The sequence below is a fragment of the Brassica oleracea genome, chromosome C6 (assembly GCF_000695525.1).
Source record: "Brassica oleracea var. oleracea cultivar TO1000 chromosome C6, BOL, whole genome shotgun sequence".
Taxonomy (NCBI): Eukaryota; Viridiplantae; Streptophyta; class Magnoliopsida; order Brassicales; family Brassicaceae; genus Brassica; species Brassica oleracea.
The window spans coordinates 705,143-718,798 of NC_027753.1; the positions used below are offsets into that span (position 1 = coordinate 705,143).

The 13,656-nt window shown below is 35.9% G+C and overlaps 1 protein-coding gene and 1 long non-coding RNA gene across 15 annotated transcripts; both read left to right on the forward strand.

The window, feature by feature from the left end:
- Positions 1-6,234: 6,234 nt before the first annotated feature.
- LOC106296702 (DNA mismatch repair protein MSH2-like) lies at positions 6,235-9,145 on the forward strand. 12 transcript variants are annotated; one of them, XM_013732913.1, is made up of 8 exons: positions 6,235-6,445; positions 6,535-6,816; positions 6,899-7,025; positions 7,108-7,301; positions 7,420-7,688; positions 7,780-7,856; positions 8,206-8,328; positions 8,790-9,145. In XM_013732913.1, exons 2-5 carry the CDS (start codon positions 6,676-6,678, stop codon positions 7,558-7,560), a joined length of 603 nt encoding a protein of 200 aa, XP_013588367.1. In that variant the 5' UTR covers positions 6,235-6,445; positions 6,535-6,675; the 3' UTR covers positions 7,561-7,688; positions 7,780-7,856; positions 8,206-8,328; positions 8,790-9,145. The 12 variants fall into 12 exon arrangements, with proteins under 12 accessions (XP_013588367.1, XP_013588368.1, XP_013588363.1 ...); XM_013732914.1 differs by having other exon boundaries at positions 8,209-8,328; XM_013732909.1 differs by having other exon boundaries at positions 7,420-8,123; positions 8,209-8,328.
- A 2,138-nt stretch (positions 9,146-11,283) lies between these two features.
- Positions 11,284-13,300, forward strand: LOC106298981. 3 transcript variants are annotated; one of them, XR_001261632.1, is made up of 6 exons: positions 11,284-11,480; positions 11,745-11,840; positions 12,049-12,205; positions 12,331-12,411; positions 12,490-12,588; positions 13,001-13,300. It is a non-coding gene; the product is annotated as an uncharacterized LOC106298981 (long non-coding RNA). The 3 variants fall into 3 exon arrangements; XR_001261631.1 differs by having other exon boundaries at positions 12,490-12,583; XR_001261633.1 differs by having other exon boundaries at positions 11,745-11,812; positions 12,490-12,583.
- The last annotated feature ends 356 nt before the right edge of the window (positions 13,301-13,656 follow it).

The window sequence follows — 13,656 nt, forward strand, 5'->3', positions numbered from 1 at the left end:
TCAAGGAGACCTAAAACGCAACTCGAAGCCCACTTACGATTTCTTAACTGAAAACCCATAAGCCTTATGACGGTTTATGCTTGGTTCGTAAGGCAAGATAAATGTCAAGTTTCCGCGGATAAATGTGAAGTTTCGGAAGATAATCACGAAGATCGGAAAAATGAGAATATCTCCATTTTTGAGCTATGACGGCTTAAGGGCTGAAGGGAAAAGGCGCAAACCGAACTAGGAGTAAGTATATAAGGAGTCCTAGGTGAGAGGCAAAAGGGATTCGAGACAGAGCAAACTTAACACTTAGAGCAATTAGGCAACTTTCCGTTTTTGTTATTTCGACCTGCGACTCAATTAGGTTCTACAGTCTTATGTTATTAGAACTAGGGAACTCGCCGACAACTCTGGTAGCCGAGGCTCCTACCTTGTTGTAAACGCTCATACGCAAATTCGGAATAAGACTTTTTGTTGCTCTCTTTTTACGATTTTTTATATTTTCATCATTTTCATTCTTGTATTCTGATTGCTTGGCGTGTGGTTTAGCAGAGATCCGAGACCTTTGGAAAATTAGGATTTTCCTAACTTTCCTTATTTAAACGGAAATCGACAGTGTGAATTTCGGTTCCCACAATGTCTCAACAAGGAATCCAGATACAAGAGCAGGGGGAGCCATGTCGTGATCTTTACGAATCATGAGAGGAAAGGAGAGGTTACGAAGAATCATAGGGAAAGAAGAAGTTGTTTAAGTCAACAATGAGCGTGGCTGAAGGAACCACATAAAAGCCTACGGTTCAAGCGCTATTAATACCTCGCAAGAAGACTCTCTCGAAGACCACAACCAATTCAGAGGAAGAGGTGAAACATGAGGATGAGAAGCACCCCTCAGCCCCAAAAGAGGAGAACCCAAAACCGTAACATTAATCCATGGAATACAACAATGTAAAAAGGTGGTGGTGTTTGCTGAGTCTGTTTTTTCAATTTTCAATAAGCTTTATGAGCATATGTTGCTTTAGTTTTTTTTTTTTTTTTAATTTCATGGTTTGCTAGTAGTTCTCATATGGTGTATGGGAAAATATTGCTTGATGCATTTGAAATGAATAATATGCTTTGCTTTGGCAACTGGATTATATGGTCTTATGTCATCATAATGTTGTTACAATCTTCAGTGGATCAAGTATTGTATGGAACTGACTTATTCGCAGAGGTCTAATTAATAGCTCTATACTTTGCAACAAGTGATCAATCTGGTGTAAATACATTATCACGTTTTTCGATGGAACATTACAACATGTTATTGCTATGCATTAAGAGAGTCTTACATGAAAAAAAAACCATGTACATACCCTGGGTTTGAATAAGGTTATTGAAAAAGGACCCACCCTGGTTATTGTAAAAGGATTCACTACGGTCGTTTGATGCGGTCGTCAAATCGGCAGCTCGACCAGAGTTTCACCAAACCATCCAAACCGGCCATTATGGAGATACCAGCAACAGAAGGTATCTTTCCATGAATACAATTTTAAAACAAGGATAACTCATCAAGGAATCAATGAGGCTTGAAATTACAAGAAAAGCTTCACGGAGGAAGAAGTTATGAATTTTACAAACCGGAGGTTCCCCAGCCCGTCCAGTTGCAAGTATCAGCCATTAGAGGTGGATTTCAGCCCAACCATAAAGCGGTCTTCTCCAGAATCAAGCACGGGCTTCAATTTTAATGTCTTAGCTTTCCAGAAAGAACGAAATCAGAAGAATTGGTCAAGAAAAAACCAAGATGCAATCAATTTCCTAAAACCAGCCAAACCGACATCAATTTGGGAAAGTTTCCAACCAATTTGATTTGGTATGACCCAAACCTATCTATGGAAACCAGGATACAGTTTAGATCATTCAGAAGACATCTAAGAAGTTCTTAGCTGCACCAGCACTCAGGAGATGAGGCGGATCTCTCTCTCCATCAACATTCCATATATGGCAACATTTACACTAAATGCTTTGGAGGAGTTTCTACAGATTTTTGCCCAAGACCAACGGTCATGTTCTCTTCTATTAAGACCAAGGAGTATTTCAGGAAGGCTTGAAGATCATGTCCACGTACATAATCATCACTTAAATAAATGACATAAAATTCTTAGTTTCTTACAATCATTTATAAAAATTGATACTAATTTTCGAATCACTTATTTATAACTGATATAAATATTACATCAATTTAATAGTTGATATAAATATTTAATATCAATTATTGTAACCGAAACAAATATTAGTATCATTTATTTTAAGTGATACAGGTTTTAGCATCATTTAATATAAACAACACATATTAACATCGGTTACAATAAATGATGAAAGTAATTGCATCAATCGTTATAACTTTTATAAACTATTAGAGTCATCATTTTCAGAATCATTTATATAGTTGATGTAAATTCTTTTATGTCATTCAAAAATGATATTAATAAGATAAATAAATGATACACCACGTCTTTTTCCTGTAGTGACGTCCAGAAGTTGTCCAGATACAAGATCATCCAAGTTATCATTTTGAAGGCACAAATCGAGTTAAAAGCTAGTTTTCATGAGCCATCAAAGCCTTTTCATCCAAGATTTTTATTTCGATTTATTTTCTTTCCTTATGTCATTTTCAGACTGTTAGAGAGTCCTTTGTCGAGCCTATAAATCTCTAGTCTTTGTTTCATTGTAAATCACGCCATCTTGAAAGTATTATGAAATATTCAGTTTTCTAGTTTTCTTAAAACTATTGTTCTAAGTCTTTAGAGTGTTGTGAGAAACAGCTCCAGAGCAACCATGCTTATCAAAGATCCCTTCCACAGATCTTTGTGGTGTCTATCAATCAATTTCGTCCATCCCACCCAATTGCCAAGCTTGAGAGTGATACACATCTAGCAAGCAAAGCACCATTTCAATCCACTTCGATCATCTTCTGATCAGGCTGAGAGAGATACACGTCCAGCAGCCTGATTCCATCCCATCCTTTGTTTATTTATCTTACTTTTTTCTTAGTATAAACCACATCTCATCGCATTTGCATTTGTTTCAGGTTTACATCCTGCATTCCATTCATATCGCCCACCCGATCATATATTTGGTCGATCCATCAAGCTTCCATCATCCATCTTGCCAACCTTGATCCCCATCCTGTAACACAAAGTTTAGGGATCATGTTTAAAAATGACTCACATGATATGGACTGGTTCATATGGAGCCATGGTTCATATGGAGCCATGGTTCATCATTTGGGATTTCAATGAAATATCTGGAAACAATGAGAAACAAGGTGGATCTTTAAGAATTTCATCAAATTTCATGGGATTTAACAATATGATTAGGAATTGTGGTTTGTTGTACTTTCCGTCTCTGGGCAACATAATCTTGTGGCAAGGGAGGAGAGGGAAATAAATGATAAGATGCAGGTTGGACATTGCACTAGCAAATGAAGATTGACACATCATGTTTCCATGCTCTTATTTATAATATTTAATTATGGTTGGATCTGATCACATACCAATAGTGGCAACTGTCGAGGATAAGGTGCCCAGAAGATGAGGAAAGTTTTGGTTTGATAAAAGATGGATTGGGGAAGACAGCTTATTGGATTAATAAAGGATGGAATGATTCGGGGGGGGGGGCGATGTTAAGAGGAGTTGTGTCACTAAATTGAGTAACTGCAGACATGAAATATCAAGATGGAGGAAAAACAATCCTCCATATGGGAAGTACATAATTTTGGAACTCCAAAGAGCTTTAGAGGAAGTACAAACAAACGATGCCATGACGAAGGTGGAAATTATTGATGTTTCAAGGAAACTACAAGAAGCTTACAAAGATGAGAAATATTACTGGCAATAGAAACACAAAAATATGTGGCACACGATGGGAGATTTAAAAACAAAGTTCTATCATGCTTTAACAAAACAACAATGCAAAGCACATAACAAAATTTCGGGACTTCATGATAAAAGTGGACAACGGATAACAGAGGATAAAGGGGTGGGAAAGGTGGATGTGGAATATTTTGAAGAATTTATTTAGTTCTACCTCACCTGTGGACTTTAAGGAGTTCCTGGTTGATATCCCATCAAGCATTACTGATTAAATGAACTGATGGTTAATAAGGGAGGCCACAGAAGATGAAGTGAGGTATGTGTTGTTTATGATGCACCCAGAGAAGGTTCCGGGACCAGATGGGATGGCAGCTTTCAGTATTCTTGGCATATCATTAAAAAGGATCTGCTTCACCTAGTGAATACGTTCTTACGATTTGAATATTAAAAATATCTGCATGGTACCCAAAACAGCGAGGCCCACGAGGATGACAGAACAGAGACAGACAAGCCTGTGCAACATAGGATATAATATTATCTTAAAGCTCTTATGTCAAAGGCTAAAGATGTATTTACCATGTCTAATCTCGGAAACTCAATCTGCTTTTGTGGCAGGATGGTTAATATCAGACAATATCCTTATTTCTCATGAAATGTTTCACGGTTTGCGGAATGAGTGCTTGTACAGGCATTTCTTGAGAATATGGGTTTTGATTCTCGATGAGTTCAATTTATGATGGAATGTATATCTTCAGTTCAGTATAGAGTTTTAATGAATCGACTACCAAGAGGGCTTATTACCCAACGAAAAAGACTCAGACAAGGTGATTCTCCGTATTTATTCATTGTGTACGGAAGCATTGATTGCGAATATAAAGAAAGCAGCGAGGAAAAACCAGTGACATGTTTAAAGGTAACAAGGGCATGTACATAAATATCTCATCTTCTCTTTGCGGATGATAGTCTTTTGTTCTGTAAAGCACAGAAGAAATGCGAGGAATGTCCGGTTAATAGATTAATTTCCAAAAATCATGAATTTAGTTTGGCCACGGGGTTGAGGAACCAATTAGGCAGGAGTTACGAAATATCTTAGGGATTCAAAATATCGGAGTGATGAGATCTTATCTAGGGATCCCAGAGAGTTTGGGAGGACCAAAAACCCAATTTTTTTTGTTTTATCCAGAAAAGAATACACAACCAAGTAAATGGATGGACAATCAATTTTTTTTTTACAAAAGGAGGAAAATAGGTACTCATAAAGTTAGTGATTACTACTCTACCAAACCACATCATGTCCTATTTTCGAATTCTAAAGACAGTGACACAAAAATTAACTAGTGCAGTTGCCCAATTATGGTGGAGTTCAGGTTGAAACGGGAGAGGTATGCATCATCAATCATTGGATAAATTATGTCAGCACAAGGATTATGGAGGATTAGGATATAAGGAACTTACTAATTTCAATACAACTATGTTAAGAAGACAATTTTGGAGACTGATTGAGAAGCTTACTACCTTGTTTTCAAGGGTAGGTATTTCAAGAATGCATCTTCTCTGGAACATATTAGATCGTACTCACCCTCTAATGGATGTCACAATATTGTATCAGCTGGATCTCTGGTTAGCAAATGACTAATCAAAAAGGTGGGATCAAGGTCTTCCATCTCAATATGAAATGACCTATGGCTCCCAACCACTCGTCTGAGACCAGCAAACATGAACTCAAATAATTTGTTTCCTGATCTTACATTCGATCATCTCATTAATAAGAAAATAAGGACTTGAAATACACTGGTCATCTGTGACTTGGTGGATTCGAGGATGCCAGGATAATCGAGACTTTACCATTGAGTCAAAACCAGATTAATGACCGAGATGGATGGAATTTTACAAAATAAATGGTATATACACAGTGAAATCTGGTTATTAATTGGAAAGACTGTATTCGGGTAAAATCAGGACACAACTAGTTTATGGTCCAAAGGTTACTGCTATAAAATCTTATTCCTGGAAAATATGTTGCCCTCCCAAGATTAAACATTTCTTATGGCAAATTGTTTCAGGTTGGTCATCCGTAAATAAAAATCTTCACACAAGAGGTATACAATGTGATCTTCAGTGTGCGAAGTGCAGAGTAGAGTAGGAAACAACTAATCATGTTTTGTTTGAGTGCCCACTAACAATACAAATATGACCCCTTTCAATGGTACATATGAATCCAAACAATTTATATATATCTTTATATATAAAGTACACTTTGATTCTTTCCTGGGGGTGTCCACATCGGATGACACGTCATCAATTCATGCACTCTGGAAGCAACACCTGTCCACTTTAAACAAAACGATGCGCTTCATTAAGTTAGTCTCCTTACGGTCTTCTTTTATTTTTGGCAAAAATGGGCTTTGTTTCATCCGTTAAGCCCTCGAATAAGACCAGAAAGCGCTAACCCTAATTGTCTCCTTTGTTCATCTGAGTTTGAGTTCAGCAGCTATAATGACGATTGATCGTTCTCTATCATCTTGTAAAGGATCGCGACTTTAGTGACATTAATACAGACGCCCAGTACGAGCCCTTCAATGCGTCGTTTCCGTGGGCGAAATCTCTGCTAGGTTAGTATTCCCCTTTCTGGAGATCTTGCTCTCTTCATCTCTCTGTTATTCTCGATCTTCTACTCATCTCTCTCAATGGTCATTTCTAGGGTGTTTTTTCTGATTTGAAGTGTTCATCGGTTGTGGAAGCTAGGCTGCTGTGATACTGGGAGGCTAGGAACTTTAAGCGTGGTGGAGAGCTTATGTGGGATCCATAAGATGAGAGGAGAGAGTTGGTTTCAAATAATAACATGGGAGGGAAGTCCACTTTCATTCGCCAGGTTGGGGTGACTGTGCTGATGGCTCAAGTTGGTTCCTTTGTTCCTTGTGATAAAGCTTCAGTTTCCATCAGAGACAGTATCTTTGCCCGTGTAGGAGCAGGCGATTGCCAAGTGAGTTTAACTCTCTGCTTCTTTGTTTTTGAAACCGCTGAGTTGTATAAAAGGTTTTCTTTTTAACTTTCATGTTTTTCAGCTGCGTGGAGTGCCTACTTTCATGCAAGAAATGCTTGAAACCGCTTTGATTTTAAAAGGAGCTACCGATAAATCACTGATAATAATCAATGAATTGGGCTGTGGAACATCAACCTATGATGGTTTTGGTAAGTTTTAACTGCAACGTCTCTTCTTTTATTTGGTTGTTGTGTTGATTTGTTGTTAACATTATCTTGGTGAATGTATCAGGTCTAGCATGGGCTATATGTGAGCATCTGGTACAAGTGAAGAAAGCTCTTACTCTGTTTGCTACTCACTTCCATGAACTTACTGCCTTGGCTCAAGCAAGCTCTGAGGTTGCAGGTAACATCGTTGGCGTTGCAAACTTCCATGTCAGTGCACACATTGATACAGAAAGCCGCAAACTCACCATGCTTTACAAGGTTTTCCTTAACCAAACAGCTTCTGGTTCTTTCCCAAAAAAGCTTCATATGCGCTGAATCTTGAATTTCTTACAAATCTTAAAATATAATGTTTTGATGTCTATGTTTGTCTGGTTAGGTTGAACCAGGGGCATGTGACCAGAGGTTAGGGATCCATGTGGCTGAGTTTGCTAACTTCCCTGAAAGCGTAGTGGCGCTAGCAAGAGAGAAAGCTGCAGAAGTGAAAAAAAATGCTAGGATATGCGAGCAGTTTACTTGATAGCAACAGCAAGGCTACTTCCTTCAAAAAAAACGTACTACCAACAATCCATTGACTGGAATAGCTGGGAGTGTGTCCCCAAGATTTCATATCCAACTTCAGTGCATTGATTCACCGGTCACCCCGTGGTTGGTTGTTGTTTTCATGTTAAATACGAGAAGAACATTTGGGCATATATATTACTTAAATAAATGGATGCATCTGGTTTTGATTTGGCAGCCTATGATTTCACTGATTTTGCAAATCCTGCAGTCATGGATATTCTACTCTTGCATACAATTATCTGTCTACTCAAGGTTCATGCTTCAATAAGAACTTTATAACTAATCTGCTTCCCTATACTACATATGGCAGTTGCATTATTAAAATATCATTGGTGTTTAGTCAACATGATTTAGTTTGTTTAGCCGTCTTGCTTATTTACGTATGAAAAGCATAGGTAGAGAAACTAAAGGTTGTCGTGGGGATCTCTTACACAACTTCTCTGAACCATATGGTTGTTGTGAGGAATGCTTATTGTTATCTCTCCTTGATTCTTCCTTTGAAGACACACTGTTTCCTCTGTGCGTTTTCCTCTTCCAAATGTGTTTTTTTATCATACCTTCTCACTTTCAATATATTTTTTTCTTTTTTTTTGTCTTTTAGCAGGTTCAAATATGTGGATACTAAAAATGAGGAAACTTCATGGTGAAACTCGCCATAAAGAGAAAGGAGGACGAGGAGAGAAAGCAGACGTGGAAAAATCAAAGAAAGAACTTATGATCAAAGGTAAAACCGATTCCCTTAATTCACCACTTCAATGATCAGACTATTGCGGCGTTGTCCTACCGTAAAATATTGCAGGATATTGCACTGTACATCATCTTTTATTTTTCATGCTCAAGTGTTTTTCCTTTACAGGAAGATTTTCGCATTGCAAAACTAATTACTTTTAGTAAACTCTAAGTGTGCTTCAAATTTTCATGTCTTTTAGTTTGTTTTCTCGGAGCTTTGATTTTTATTGAAGATCTTTTGTTACAACCATTGATTTTGGTGTCAGCTTCAGTATGTTTCTTGAAGAAAACACATTTCCTCATCATTCTGATGTATTTTGTGTCCACTGTTCCATTCTCTTGGCTTATATTACATAAGAAAATACCTAAAACTCAGTTTCATCCGAGCAAACTCACATCTTAACCTTTGCGGAGTTGTGTCTGTGTGATCATGGTTTGGTGGTTTCTTTCTCACAGGTTAGCACATTGAGGTATATTGCATCACATTGCCGTGTGCATTTGTTAGGAAAAGTCCAAGATTATTGGAGAAGTCCCTTTCAATGATTCTAAAGCACCAAGGTTGAAGGACTTTGAAAACAAGAAAGCTTACTTCAAGTCAATGATCAGAACATTTCTGGATCAATGCGTAGTGTTGTTTTAGCTTATGTGTTGGAAGATTCATACAACCAGTAACTAATGCGCTCCCCACATGATCTGAAAGGACCTCTGAATGTGTAGTGTCAGTTTGAGGAATGTTTAATATGTATAGATGATGGTGGTCTTACAAGAGAATGATATCAATTAGTGTCAACAATTATATTTGTCCAGTTTCATTGGAATTGTTTCAAATCGAAGATTAAAATATGTTTCTATTTCTTGACCGAGAACTTCAAAAAATATGTTTCCCCATTATTAAGGAAATTCTGTTTGTCATTTTACGAGGATACCAGTCTCTAAACTTTAATAGTCTAAAAAAGGGTTGACGTAATATTTAAAAACGTCGTTACAAAATGGAAAACAAGTTATTTGCATGATACACCATAGATACACGTCCATTTGGTGTTCCCAATCATCAATTCCATTTCCAGTGGAAAGAATTACGGACGTTACACATGTCCACTAATATGAACTTATAAAGCTTATGTATATATTATTAATTTTATTATAAATTATATATATAAGTATATAATTATATTTAGTTAATCGGTTTCTTCGGTTTATTCAGTTGGATCGGTTTATATACCGAACCATATTAATATATTGTGGCTTCTTAAATAATAACACTAATTTGGTTTATTCGGTCGGTACTACTAAATCTAAACCATTTCGTTCAAAAAAAAACCATTTTTTTCTATTTTGGTTCGTTTCAGTTTTACCGGATTGAACACCCCTAAGATTTACCCTACTAATCACATCTTTCCCTCTGAGCTGAGAGCGACCCTCCTATATATATATATATCCTTATATGCCCAAATATTTTTGAATCATAATTATATATTTAAATATAATAATTAATTTAAGGTATAGAATCCATATCTAAAATAATCAAAAATACTTGAAGCTGGCTAAAATACCTGAAAGTATCTAAAAATAATCAAAAGTAAATGTTTGAAATAATTAAAAAAAAAGACTCAAAAAACTAAAATATTTAATGGGTTTTCCACTCAAATATTCAAACTAAAATAATTTCCATGATAGTTTTATTTATTTAGTTATACATTAATATAACATATATCTGTATTACTTTTGTTTTGGAATTTTAAGATCTTAAAATATATTTCGATTTCAGTAAAATAAACATAATTTAAACGGTAGACATAAACTGAACTCGATCGGATATTTAAATAGACATAAACTGAACTCGATCGGAGATTTGATGTCCACCCATGCATTAAATTAAATTAAAAATATATCAGAACAGTAATTAAAAAAAATTTAACTGCTCTTGAAAATAAACCAACAAACATTCTTATAGTCCCTACCATTAAGATATCTCTAACAAAATTTTAATTCTAAAAAACAAATAAGAACTTGATTGTAAAAATATGAAAAATAATTATTTACAATATATTTTTTAAGAATAAAAAACAATTGTAAACAATTATAAAATAATTGCAAATATATAAAAATAATTCTAAATCAACAATAGATTTTATAAGAAAATAGACATTCCACGCAGAGCGCGTACTGACCGCTTAATATACAATTTAGTAAATATAGAATACAATGGGACAGTCTAGCACACAATGTCAGGCAACAGCCGTTTTTCGTCATTCACATGGATGCGTAGCATCCAGTTTGCTTTACAAAGTCAGTATGAGTCTATTTAAGTTGATGACAAAAATAAAGAATACAAATAGATATGCAATACTTATTATAAACACTAAAAGTATTGACCATAATTATATAAATGATCGTTTCAAAATATTTAAAAATAAGAAAAAGTTATACTTGAATTGTACACAAAAATTATTTATATAATTCAGAATATTTAATCTTTTAAGTTAAAGAATTGTAATATTATCTTCACATCAAACTTTAAAAAAAACCAGCTACATTTAATAAAACTATTAAAATCTTAAAAATAAACTAACATATATTCTCTACACACCAACATTCTTAAAAACCTTAAATACTATAATATATTTCTCTTGCAAGAACTCATAGAACATAATCAAAAATAAGATACGATTCTATGGTTTTGATATCACACATAACTCATATTCCGCGCGTAGCGCGGCCGACCCTAGTATATTAATATAAAGTAGACCGTGATTCTCTTCTGCTCTTGCCACTTAAGAAAATAGGGGAAGGAGAGCTCCACACGTGTCACTGGGTGAACGAATTTTGTTTCTGTTTTGTTTCTGGTGGGTTTTTACTGGGCTTTATCATTTGTGTATGTGTTATTTTTTGTACGGGCCAGTACAGAAATTTAATTGGTCCATTTTGAAGATAATCGTTGTCACCGAAACTTCTCGAGCCCTAAGTTTTTCTTCTGTTCTTCTTGCCGGCAGAAAAATCTTGAAACGTTACAGAGTTTGAATGAATCGAAGCGTCAGCTTCAATGGAGTCAGTAATAATTGTTCTCCACACCTCACACCTCACACAATCTCTCATCGAATGCATCCTCTATTACTTTCTTTTTTCAGAATCTTCACCTATAAAAACGTAAGTCCTACCCAGTGAATTTCATCAGTTCTATCATCCCAATCATAAGCTTTCCTCCACCTTAGATTTTCTTACCTGATTATATCCATGATTCCTCTTTACTATGTGTTTGCATTCTGTTTTGTTCACATGTCGATTTTTTATTACTGAGCCAAACAATTGTTTGCATTGTTTACATCCTCAGGTCTCTTTTTCTATGTTAGTGATTTTAATATGTACCTAAATTATAGAGTTCCTAATGATGTTGCCTATTGATCTCTTTAGGTGTCAAGAAGCCCATGAAGTGAGAAGGACGTAGCAAAGCATCTGCAAAGGAACCAAACTAAACAAAGGTCAAACAAGTGTCTTCTTCGTTTTCATGTAATCATTGCCTACTGGCTACTGCTTCTTCAATTTAATGTGTTCAGTAGTTTACAAGGATTAAACTTTTTGGCTGTCCAAAACTTTTTCATCTAGCTACTTTGAAATTTACTAAAGGTTAGAAGAGTAGTTTTTTTGTCAGTTATTGATTTCCCCATTATAGTTTCTACCTTTGTGCTAATGCTAGACTTTTTTTTATGATCCAAAGGTAATATTTCCGTAGGAGTTTCAAGATGGAGAATCCTAAGGAACAAATATATTGCTGCTTTGCTGTGAGTGGCTCCTTCTCACTTTGAAGGTTCTTTTGTAACTTAGCCTCTTGATCTTGATTGGCACTTTGGCGTTGAATTTGAATGCAAAAACAGGTTAGAAATTAAATCTACCGGAGACAATGCTATACGTTCTCTCAGAACGTACTCATAATTGTGTTATTATCTCAGTTGACATGTTCTTAAACTAAATCTAATACTTGCATTTCACAATAATTCAGAAGAAGGCACCTTATGTTGCTAAGGCTGAAAAGTGCAAGGTTGACTACGTGAAGAACATGAAAGACTACAACAAATACCGGGTAAAACAAGTTCCAAACGAGTGTCAGTTTATATATTGGTTGTTATTTGAGTCGCTGACCAATCATTGATTTGTTAAGATATTAAGGAGGAAGGCCGAAAGGAAGATGAGGCCATTCAATTATAATCTCAGAGTTTAATGATGACGACGATGCTTAGGATGGTAGTTAAGAGGTCTGGTCAGTGGTTGTTTTTTTTTTGTTATTACGCATCATGATTCATTGCATATTAGAAACTTCCTTTCATATGTTCAACTTTGTATAATCGGGCATGAGGAAGCCGATGACTAAGAAGTTGAAGTTTGTAGCATGAGTATAGATAGCTGCAAAATCTCTCTGCTTTCTAAAAAAAAATATTTTCTCTAAATGTTTATGGAGTTGATTAGAATGTCTTCCTTGATCTTTTTTTTCTGCTTCAGTACTTCCACAATACATATTATAAAACTGTTAATTCATTATTCTCTCATCAAACCTCATTCCTTTTCTGTCTATTTGGCAACTGAGATTTTTCATTGTTTTTACGAGTCGCTTCAAGAGTTTTGATCTACAATTGATTTTAAACTTCCTTCCTCTTCAACTGATGCGACCGCAGGAAAGAACGTCACAGACCAGACCAAATCAGATGTGCAGAACCGGAGAAGATCAAACCGAGAGAGGATACCAAACCGTAAATACTTGGGCTCTACGTAATCATGGGTTACGTATTTCTTTAGTTGTTTATTTGAATGTTTAAATAAGAAGAGACTTGGTCCTCCTTGTGTTTAGGAACCACCTCTTCCACCTTTCCCAATTCCCTGTTGTGTAGGAGTGGAAACTCCAAAGTTATTTCAGTTCTTCTATTTATTAAATGAAAAACCCAAAAAGAGGTAGACTATTCTACCCAAAACTACAATTGTTTACGTTCTTTATTTCATGCTTTGATTGGGACCAACATTTGGTATCAGAGCATTTTTGCTATAACCTGAAGCTATATTAGGGTTATGGCAAGCAACAAGGAGAGGTTATCAGACCTGGAAACAGGTCTAGGCCTGGTGCAAGACGAAGTCGCGAAGCTCACCGAGGTGATGGCTATGAATAGGCCTGGGCGTTCGGGTACCCGTTGGCATTCGGGTCGGGTTTTTCGGATTTCGGTTCTTTTTTATAACACTTCCTAGGTCCCATTCTAGTAAATTTGCAAGTACGAGTCGGATTCGGATATAACACATCGGGTTCGGATCGGTTTTGTATTACATCATAGAACCCATAAAG